This window comes from Echinops telfairi, unplaced genomic scaffold, assembly GCF_000313985.2.
Source record: "Echinops telfairi isolate 266 unplaced genomic scaffold, ASM31398v2 ScPeMD7_655;HRSCAF=1070, whole genome shotgun sequence".
Classification (NCBI taxonomy): domain Eukaryota; kingdom Metazoa; phylum Chordata; class Mammalia; order Afrosoricida; family Tenrecidae; genus Echinops; species Echinops telfairi.
Window position 1 is genome coordinate 32335543 of NW_022104553.1, and position 10887 is coordinate 32346429.

Consider the following 10887-nt stretch of genomic DNA (forward strand, 5'->3'; position numbering starts at 1 on the left):
CCCCATTCAATACTCTACACTCCCACTCACTCCATACCCCCATTCAATACTCTACACTCCCACTCACTCCATACCCCCATTCAATACTCTATACTTCCATTCACTCCATATCCTCATTTAATACTCAACACTCCCTCTCACACCCTACCCTCATTCAATACTCTACACTCCTACTCACTCCATACCCCCATTCAATACTCTATACTGCCACTCACTCCACATCCTCATTCAATACTTTATATTCCCATTCACTCCATACCCCATTCAATACTCTATACTGCTGCTCACTCCATTCCCCCACTCAATACGGTATACTGCCATTCACTCCATACCCCATTCACTCCATATCCCATTCCACACTCTACTCCAGTTCATTTCACCTCCCTGTCCTATACGCCACCCATCCCCAACCCCACTCTATACCCCCATTCACTGCAGACTCCAGTCATAGCAAACTCAGCCCCAGCTGCTGTCTACCATGCATTCACGCCTCCAGGTCTTTGCCCGCAAAGTTCCTTGTGTGGGGAATGCCCTCCCTGTGTGTGCTTGCTAGCAAGCCACAGTCTGTTGATCTAGGAAGGACCAGCTCAAATGCTCCATCCCCTCCGATAACCTCCACGGGCTTGGCTCAGAGAAAGAGCTCACTAGCACTCCTTGGCAGTGAGGGCTGTTGATGATGTACCAGCTTAGAAGGGGGCAAACACCAGGCTGGGGGGCGCTTAAGTTTTGGTCGATTGCTTCCTGACTCCGTGCCTGAGGCAAGAGCCCTTCTCTCCCATGCCGCAGGCTCTCCATCTGCCGGAAGGAGATGCCAATGTCATCTGGCTAGTCTGTGAAGCACCGAGCACAGGGCCTGGCCCGAGCCAGCATCACAGAACACCAGGCCAGGCTCCGCGACATCTCCCGAGGTAGCTACTTTGAAGACGAGGAGACCGAGGGTTAGAGTGGTGAAGCGACGAGCCCAAGGACACACAGCCAAGATGTAGCCGAAGGGGAGCTAGATCCAGGCAGGCTGGCTCCAGAGCCCAGGTCAGGGCAGATGAGCGGTGCTCATGGAAGGGGGGGCTGTGTCGGTGTTGTTGCTGGGAGCAGCCAGTCTCCCGTGCCGTTGGGATCTGGCTGAGATCCTCCCCGATGAGGAAGACTGCATTGGCCCAGGGCTGCCCCAGGACGCTCCATGCAGGAAGTCAGTTCCCTGGAGTTAGATAGTTGTGCAAGGGGTCAGGTCCGATTTCTGGTCGTCTTTCTGCCACTCTCCAAACCGCTGTCCCTTCCTCCAGGAAGCCCTCGCTGATCCCTCAGGGGGGCCCGAGACATTCTCTCCTGGGTTTCCTCCATCCTGCCCCCGCCCAATCACTCTGCTCCACCTGTCCTCCAGCCCTCACCACCTGGCCTGCCACCGAGCGCCCAGAACAGCAGGGTCCCAGCCCATTTGTGGCCATGAGCGTGTACCTGGCATCATCTAGCAAGGGGCTTCTGAGAGTGAGTAGGTTCTTCCCATTTGACAGCTGAGGACATTGAGGCTCAGAGAGGGGCAATAGCTTCCCCAGGGCCCCAAAGGAGGCCTGACGACCCCTCCCCGCCCCCCACTTCCCTTGCCTGGTCCAAGCAGCATCCGGCTAGTGGTTGAGTGCAGGAGGTGGAGGGAGGGGCACACAGAGAGGGAGAACGGGAAAGGCCAGGAGCCCAGGGGGCCCCATGTGTGAGAGAACAACCAGAGAAGGGGGAGAAGAGGACACCGCTCCCCCCCCTCCCAGCCCATGTCCAACCTGGGGCGGTCCACAAAGGCTAGAGACGCATGGACTGTCTTGTGTGGCCCCCTCTGATCCGGGGGACAGGCCAACACAGCTTCCACTCAGCCTTGGCATGCCTGCCTGGCTACCTGGAGATGGAGGCGTAGTTGGCATGGGCGCTGGCAGTGAGCTGCTGGCGAGGCTCTGGCGAATGGTCCAGGATGTCCTCCTGGTCGTCCTCCTCACTGGAGGGCTGTGCTACGGGCATCAGGATGAGCTCCGTGAGGCCGTGGAGGTCGGACACATGGCGGAAGGTCTGCAGGATCAGCACCATGGCAACCAGGCCCAGGAAGAGGTAGACTGCGGAGAGGGCAGAGGGGGGTTGGAGGGCAAGATCACAGCCTCACAGGACTACCCAGGGGACACCTGGGCCCGGTCCGTAACCACCTCCCGGGTCAGGCCAGGACCCCCGAGGAGCCTCCAGGCCCAGGCTGGGACTCACCTGTGACCAGCACCTTGTAGAGGGCTCCGTAGGGCTGCCCGGGGCTCTCCCCAGGCACGTAGTCGCCCAGGCCAATGGTGGACAGGGAGATGAAGCAGAAGTACAAGGCATCCAGGAAGCTCCAGGACTCTTCCAGGTAGGCAAAGACTGCGGCGGGCACCAGGAAGAAGAAGACCAGCACAACCACCAGCAGGGCCACCAGGTGCCAGCGGGCCGCCTGCCGAGGCTCCCAGCCCCTCCGCAGGCTCAGCCAGGCCAGGGGCTTGTGGGTCAGCAGCACCGACAGGCGCTGCACCGAGGCAGTCAGCAGCAGCATGGTGGCCGGCACGCCCAGGAGCGCGAAGACAATGGCAAAGGCCTTGCCAGAGTCGGTCAGTGGCGTCGTGTACCCGTAGCCTGTGGGAGCGAGGGAGATCCTTCTAGCTGCCCGGCACCTCCACTCAGGCGTCTGTGGATACCCCAAGCCAAGCCCTACTGTCACCTCCCAAACCTGCCCCTCCCACAGGCTCTCCAGGGCCCCAGATGGCACCTCCGTCCTTCTAACTTCTCAGGCCAAGAGCCTCGACTTCATCCCCGGCTCCTGGTTTGCTCACCCGCAGCCCCCTTCTGTCTGTGATGCTCCATCCTGCCGCCTCAACCTTTAAGCGCACCCGGCGTCCTGGCGCACACCTCAGTCCTGCCCACCGTAGCAGGCCACGGCAGGTTCTTCTCCCTGGTCTCCCTGCTCCCACCTCGCCCCCAGCTGGCCTCCCACCGGCCGCCAGAGGGCCCCTGGGATCACCTCAGCTGGGTCCCAGCCCTGCGCTCTGAAGAATTCTCCAGAAGCACATGAGCTGGGCGTCGGGTGAGCCCCCTCTGATCACAGTGGAGGATGTGAACAGCCCTGGTGTCAGACAGGGAGCTCTGTAAAGTCTACGGTGGCAGGCGGAGTTGGGTCTCCCTTTTGGCCCATTCTGAAGTTGTTTCCGTTTAAAAGGGAAAGAGAGGAAAAAGCGAAGGGGGCATCCACGTGGATGAAGGCCCTGGTGAAAGCTCTCTGGCCGCGGAGCAGGGATGGGAACAGGTTGGCTCCCACGCACAGTGCTGGGAGAGCGGACGGTCGCAGCTGCAGTTGGGTTCAAATCGAGTGCCTTGTCCGCTGGCCTCCCGGATGGTCCATTTCAAATTCATTCTAGTTTCTCTGGTTTCTCTGCTTTCTTTGCCAGTGAGGCTTTTACTTGCCTTGACTCCATTATGGCCGCTCATTTTTTCATTTTGGTTTTCTTCTTTCTTTTAATCATTTTATCAGGGGCTCATACAACTGTTATCACGATCCATACATACATCAATTGTGTAAAGCGCATTTATACACTCATTGCCCTCATCATTCTCAAAACATTTGCTCTCCACTCAAGCCCCTGGCATCAGCTCCTCATTTTTCCCCTCCCTCCCCGCTCCCCTCTCCCTCATGAAGCCTTGATAATTTATAAAGTATTTTGTCATAGCTTGCCCTGTCCGACATCTCCCTTCACCCACTTTTCTGTTGTCCGTCCCCCAGGGAGGAGGTCACATGTAGATCCTTGTAATCGGTTCCCCCTTTCCAACCCACTCTCCCTCCACCCTCCCAGTATCACCACTCCATTTTGGTTTTCTTAATGCTCTTCTGTTCGTGAAATCTTGGATGGGAATGTTGGGGAGAGATGGGGGGGCTAATAACGAGGAGTACAAGAAAGAAGGAAATCATCTAAAACCAATCATGCTGATGATTGTAGAACTCTGCTGGATAGGGCTGAATTCCTGCATTGTATATGTAAATTATAGGCCAATAAATGATTAAAAAAAAAAGCTCTCTAGTGGCTCCATCTTGGTCTGAAGAAAATAGAAAGACCCCCGGTGGTCCACAAGGCCCCCAAAGGTCTGACCCCATCCTCTCTAACCTCCTCCTGCTCACTTCTCTCCCTCAGGAGACCCAACAGGGCCCTGCACACCCCCCTCAGGGCCTGTGCACAGGCTCCTCTCCTGTGGGAGGAAGTCAGATACTTGCTGCCAGACTGCTGTCTCATCCCACCAGGGGGGTGGGGGGGTGGATGCTAGAGACAATGGGTTATCTCTCTCTGGAGCCTCAGGCCATTAGTTTGGTTCCTGTGGGCGGAGTTCACACCCAACTGATAATGGTTCCTATGGAGACCCAAAATCAAGTTAAACTGCTACCAGAAATCCAGGGTCCGCCTATCTTACCACATGTACACCCCAATCCCTCCTCCTTCCATAGCGTGTATGTCCCTAGATCACCCCCTCCCATCATTGTAATACCTGTAGCACAACCCTTTCCTGTGACATATGTCTTCACCTGTAACGTGGGGGCTTGCACGTCCCCAATGTCCCCAGAGAGTATAAAAGCTTGGGGAGCATTAAAGTTCTCACTCTCTTTCTCCAAGTGGATTACCAAGCGGGGCTGAGGTGAGCATACTACCATGAAATGTGTCTAACTCCATTTATTTCTATATATCTCTTTTATCTCTCATGCTCTCTATAACTTTACTATAATATTTACTTATTATCGCTGTACAATTGCGCCTACCGAACCCGTAGTGATTGTGCTAGGAGCTGGCTTCTTCTGGCACTCTCCCCCAGAGCACTCCCTGCCCAGGGACCTGCATGGCCTCCTCCCCTCTGCTCTTTGCTCTGTCACCTCACGGAATCCCCGTGTGGTGCATGGGTGACCTGATACAACTCCTCTAGCCTCAGTCTTTGTAACAACCACCGGATGACTGAGCTGGGCACTGCAAATGCCAGCCAAGGGGACGGCGCAGCTTGTTGACCATGCAAGTCCTTCACTCCCATGCAAACAGGGTGGGTGGAACGCTCAGCCCTGCCATCCCGCTAGGTTTACAGCGAACATCCTCAGAAGCACAAAGGGGGTGGGGGTGGGGGAATCTCAGGACCACCAAGAAAGAAGAGCCAGGAGGGGACATGGCCTTTGGATCCCAGATCCCTAGATGCCGAAGCTCCTTGATGCAGGAGACAGAGAGCCTTGAGACCAGACCCGGTAGACACCGCCGCAGCAGCAGCATGAGAGAGAGCAGAGGACTTCCCAGAGTGTCTTTAAGCAGGAGGCTTGCTTTCAGAGCACAGTGCATCCCGGGCATTTGTCTGAAGCTAAAGCCAAGTGCTTCCGGGCTGACAGGATTGCCTTTCAGGCCTTTAGTGGCAGAACTTAAGGGCTTTGTAATACTTGCCTGAGCAGAGCAGCTGCCAAGGAGCTGTGTGGCTGAAAGGCCACCAGAGAAGGTATGCCTGCAAGCATGGCTGAGAAGAGATGGTCCTAACCCAAGAAGTGTATCCTAAGTGTTTCTGATCCTGAATTGTAATCTGTGAACTTCCTCGATAAACCCCCTCAGTGGATGACCTGTGTGGCATGGCAACGTAGGACCAATCCAGCAGAGTAGACAGTGCTGTGGGAGGGATGCTGAGTGTCAGAACGGGTAAGGAAGGCTGGAGGGCAGAGGGCAGAGGTGCATCGGACCTCTGCCACACAGGAATTAACCTTGAGCTGATGTTGAGTTTAAGTCAGGGAAGGGCAGCTGTTGCCTCCATGCCATTTACACCCCTTCCCAAGGTGTTAACACCTTCCAGTTAACACCTTCCTATAGTCAGTTCATTTACTCGATCCCTGCTTCCCCTAGGAAGGAGCCCTGTGGTGTAGTGGTTACATGTTGGGCTGCAACCCACATGGTTGGTAGTTCGAAGCCACGGGAGAAAGACAGGGCTTTCTACCCCCGTGAAGTGACAGTCTTGGAAGCCCATAGGGCACAGGGTCACTTCTCCCCTGTGTTATATATAGGGTCACTATGAATATGGGCCTGGACTAGAGGGCAGTGAGTTTGTTTTTTATACGATTGCAATGAGTCATAATCAACCTCACAGGCAAGGGTCCGGCTTGGTATTTCCCAGATAAAGCCAATCAAAGTGTCCGATAAGCGACCGGGGTGGCGAGGGAGCTGGTTTACAGTGACCATAAAATGGCTTGCCCAAGGGACAAGACCTAGCGCTGTGGCCGCGCTGCCTGCATGGGCAGGCCTTCCTCTGTGTCCACTCCCTGTGAAAGAATCCTCTGGTTGTGCCCAGGACACATGGCCACGGGACACAGTTGCCCCCGCCCTTCACAGCCCAATGTGACTGTGGCCAATGTCTGGCCAATGAGGGCTATGAGCGTGTCAGAAACAGGAGACTTTCAGAAGGTGTCTTTAGGGAACCGGGTCTCTCTTCAGTCCTGCTGGCCTCCTGCAGGCAGGAGGGCTGGAGCTGCACAGCGACCTTGGACCCTGAGGTGCTCTTGTGCACAGGAAGGAGACACAGGGAGCTCACCGGAAGGGCCTGGGTCCTTGACCCAGTAGCACCAGTCCCTCCCAGGAAGTCCCTGCAGGGTGAGGGTCTTCCTTTAGGATTCCAACCATCGCGAACACAATGGGTTTTGATGGAGGCCCTCCAATTAACTGGAGGAAACGTCAGTTTTGCAAATGACACACAACTCTCATAAAAGCCGACCTGCAGAGTTATGAGTAGAAGGGGGGCTGTGAGCCTCAACTTCTGACCTGGGAGAGCGAAGTTCAACTCAGTCCCTGCCATTTCAGTTCTAGCCTGAGTCCAGCCAAGAATCTCCCTCCAAGTCTCCGTCTCCTTCTCTGCGGAAATGAACTTCTAAGTAATCCCCACTTCAAAGGCCTGATGGTGTACTGGTCATCTATTGAGTTGCTAACTGCAAGGTCAGCAGTTCAAAACCACCAGCTGTTCTGTGGAAGAAAGACGGGGTTTCCTACTCCCACGGAGAGTCGCAGGCTCGGAAACTCACCTGGGCAGTTCGACCCTGTCCTGAGGGTCACTATGAGTCAGCATCGGTTTGATAGCAGGGAGCTTGGTGTTTCAATGTTTGGTCAGAGGCAGCAGCGAGCAGCTGGCTTAGGTAGGCTGTGGGAGGCTGCTACCAGGCAGGCTGACAGTGCCAACCCACCAGCTGGTCTGCACGGGAAAGATGAGGCTGACTCCAGTGAAGAGTTACAACCGTGGAAACCCACAGGGGCCGTTCTACTGTCCTATCTGGTCGCCGTAAGAAGGACGGTAATGGGTGGGTTCGATTGTTAGTTGGTCAGTTGGTGCATAGTAATAATCTTCCAAAAAAAACCCCAAGCTCTCAAGAATGATGAGGGCAACAAATGTACACATGTGCTTGACACAATGGATGGATTGTGATAAGAATTGTAGGAGCCCCCAATAAAAGGATTTAAAAAACAAAACAAAACTCACTGGCATGGAGTTAGTTCTGACTCACAGCAACTCTGTAATAAAGACAGTACAGGAGAACGGCCCTTGCGGGTTGCTGAGACTGTAACTCTTTAGGAGAAGACAAAGCCTAATGTTTCTTCCGTGGAGCAGCAGGTGGTTCTGAACTGCTTGCGGTGTGCTTAGCAGCCCAGTGAGTAATCCACTGTACTTAAAACTCACTGCCAATGAGTCGATTCAGACTCATAATGACCCCATTGGACAGAGTAGAACTGCCCCTGTGAGTGTCTAAGGCAGACAGCCTCATCTTTCTCTTGCAGAGCAGCTGGTGGTTTTGAACAGCTGACCCTGCAGTTAGCAGCCCAACAAGTAACTGACGGCGCCGCCACCAGGGCTCCTTTAGCTCGTGCAATAGTGAAGTGCTCAACCTCTAGGCCAAAAGGCTGGTGGTTCAAATCCACCCAGAGGGGCCCCGGACGCAGAAAGTCACCGTCTTCAACACTCTGTGGGGCAGCTGAACTCCATCTGAATGGCTTCCCCATAAATGGACGAGTAGCAGTAATGATTGTTATCGGTTCCCACAGAGCATGGCATCCAGCAAGGGCGGGGACAGAGGTGCAATCAGTGGGCAAGCTTGCTCCCCTCCCCCACTCCCAGTTCCAGAAGGCTAGTCCATTCAGCCCAGTAGCACATCTACCTGGACTTCCTCCAGGCCCTGCCCGTGTCTTTCTCAGAAGAGAAAACCAGGAGTATTTGGGGAAGAGGTCGTTTGGTTTTACAGTTTCTACTGGAACTTTCAAAGGTGTCCGTCGTTCCCCTACCCCACCCCCGTACTCCTCACAAAACAGAGAACAGACTCACTGCTATTGAACGGATGCTGACTCACAGCGGCCCTATAGGGCAGGGTAGAACTGCCCCTGTGAGTTTCCGAGGCAGTAAATCTTTATGGGCGCACAAAGCCTTGTCTTTCTCTCCAGGAGCAGCTGGTGGTTTCGAACTGCTGACCTTAAGGTTTGCAGCCCAATGAGTAACCACAATGCAGCCAGGCCTCCGACAAAGATTGTGATCATCGACCTGACTGTGCCGCAAACACTGTCGCCACCATCACCGAGGGCCCCCTCACACACACCAGTTCTTCACGCACGACCCCTCGCACCAAGCCTGAGAGGCCTGCAGTGTGTGGGTTCAGAACACGGGGCTCTGGGGCTGAGGACCCTGGCTCATATCTCCACACCCTCTTAGCTGTGTGACCTCGGGCAGGTGGGTTGTCTAACCTCTCTGAACCTCAGTTTCTGTGGCTGGAAAACAGGGCCCACCATGATTTCCTGCCTCCGAAAGCTAAGTGCAGGGTCGCTGAGCTACAGAAAGCTCTTCTGTGATGAGTTCGAGGGAGCCCTGGTGCTGTCCTGGGTTACGCACCGACCTGCTCACCACAAGGTCAGTGCTTCAAATCCACCAGCTGCTCCTCGGGAGAAAGGTGAGGCTGGCTGCTCCTATAAAGATTTAAAGTCTCAGAAACCCCCAGGGGCAGTCATGCCTTGTCCTATAAAGTCGCTATGACTCAGAATCCACCCAAGGACAGTGAGTTTGGTTTGGCTTGGGAGATGAGTTCTCGAGTGGGCCCTTCCCATGGTTACAATGAGCACGATTGTTATCCCTCGTTTCCAGGAGGAAGGATGTGCAGGCCTGCAGGCAAGCCGCGATCTAAACCTGGCCTGTAGCTGCCTCGGGTTTGGGTTTCCTCCTCCGCCCCACAGGGACCAGGAGCAGGTGGGGGAGGTCCTGATCCGACCCAGTGATTCCACACAGCAAGGAGCAAGTCCACCACCCTGGAGTCGACCTTATAGAAGAGTGTAGAACTGCTCCTTAGAAGCGGGGTATCTTTAGGGGTGCAGGCAGCCTCATCTTCCTCCCGTGGAGTGAGGGGCTGGTGGGTTCACACCACCGACCTTTCCACAAGCAGCCAATGTTCCTTTATGGCCCCGGAAGAGGGACTCATTCCCACCCAGTCAGGGATCGCCCCAGCTTGTCACAGAGCCACCAAAGGTAAAAGCCACCCTCCACTGCTGCGCTACAGGGCTAGGGAAGGGGTGGGGTAGAGCTTGAAGCCAGAGCTAGTCTGTCTCTGTGCCCTCCACGTCCAAATCCCACACACAACTAGAATGTTTGAGGCCTGGGGAGGGGCTGACAGAACCTCGTGACCACATGGGGACTTCCAGGTCAGTGGAGGGCTTGGGGAGTTGGGGTGTACAGGAAGGGATCCCCTAGGGGGATTCCACTAGAGCAGAGATTCAACTCAACACACTGCCCTCAAGTTGATTCTAACTCGTCTCCACCCTAGATGTCATAGCAGAACTGCCCCGGTGGGTTTCCCGAGACTGCAACTCTTTACAGGAGCCCACGGCCTCATCTTTCTCCCCCGGAGCAGCTGGTGGTTTCAAACCGCTGAACTTGCCCACTAGTCCTCCAGAGCTTCACAGGGGCTCAAGAGAGTGGGTAATCTTCAATCAGGGGCTGATGTCCAAGTTCAAAATGGATCAGGGTGTGGGGCTGGGGTCTTGGGTCCCAAGGAACAAGCAGACCCTGGTGGGGGTAGTTCTAGGTCATAGCTGGGGCTGGGAAAGGAGACTTTGGGCAGAGGTGGCTTCTGGACTCTGGGATGCCTGCAGGGAGGTGCCTGGGAAAGGTACAGCAAAGGGGTGATTAGAGAGACGTCACGTCAGAGTTGTTCTGGCAAGCCCTGGCCACTGAGCCAAGGCACCAGGTGTGCCAGGGAGGCCAAGATGCCCACATCTGACACCAAATCCCAGTCCATATGCGCCCCCAGCCCTGTGTGACAGGGACCGCTCCCCTCCTCTTCCCTCCTCAGCTGAGCGGCCAGTAGCCCTTCTGGAGGGAGGGAGGGACACCTGAAGTGGGCTCAACAAGGAGCCGAAGCAGAAAAGGGGCAAGGCCTTCAGGCTGAGTTCAGACTTCCAGCCCCCTCAGCGCTGAGGAAATAAATCTGCCTGTGAGACCCACTGGAACAGCACTGAAAACCCAAACGGAGACTTTGGGCCTGGGAACTTGCCCTTGAAGAAAGGAAAAATAGGTCCCATGCAGGCTGGGGCCCGGAGTGGTGAGGGATCCCCACGGTGGGCCAGAGGAGACCGGAGAGGCCCCAGGTACCCAGGATCCTTCAGTTGGGAAGTCCCCAGTGGGCAGGGAATCTTGGGTCAAGGAGAAGAGGCTCAGAGAGCCCAGGTCCCAGGGTTGACCTTGAGCGTGGAGGAGAAGCACTGCTTCTACTCACTGATACTCTGAAGGGCACTGGGGACCCTGGTATGGGGGCTCACTCTGGTGGTGCGTGGAGTGCTTGGGGCCCAGAGAGGTGTGAGAGTCTCAGCTGGGGGG

General features: G+C 55.5%; 1 protein-coding gene across 1 annotated transcript in view; it reads right to left on the reverse strand.

Moving 5' to 3' along the window:
* Positions 1-10: 10 nt before the first annotated feature.
* Positions 11-10887, reverse strand: part of KCNK6 (potassium two pore domain channel subfamily K member 6) — a 16374-nt gene continuing 5497 nt past the window's right edge. The window contains exons 4-5 of the mRNA XM_004715844.2: positions 2236-2631; positions 11-2093 (exon numbers count right to left, since the gene is read on the reverse strand). Of these exons, the coding sequence (XP_004715901.1) occupies positions 1879-2093; positions 2236-2631 (611 nt within the window). The 3' untranslated portion in view covers positions 11-1878. The remainder of the gene's footprint in view (positions 2094-2235; positions 2632-10887) is intronic.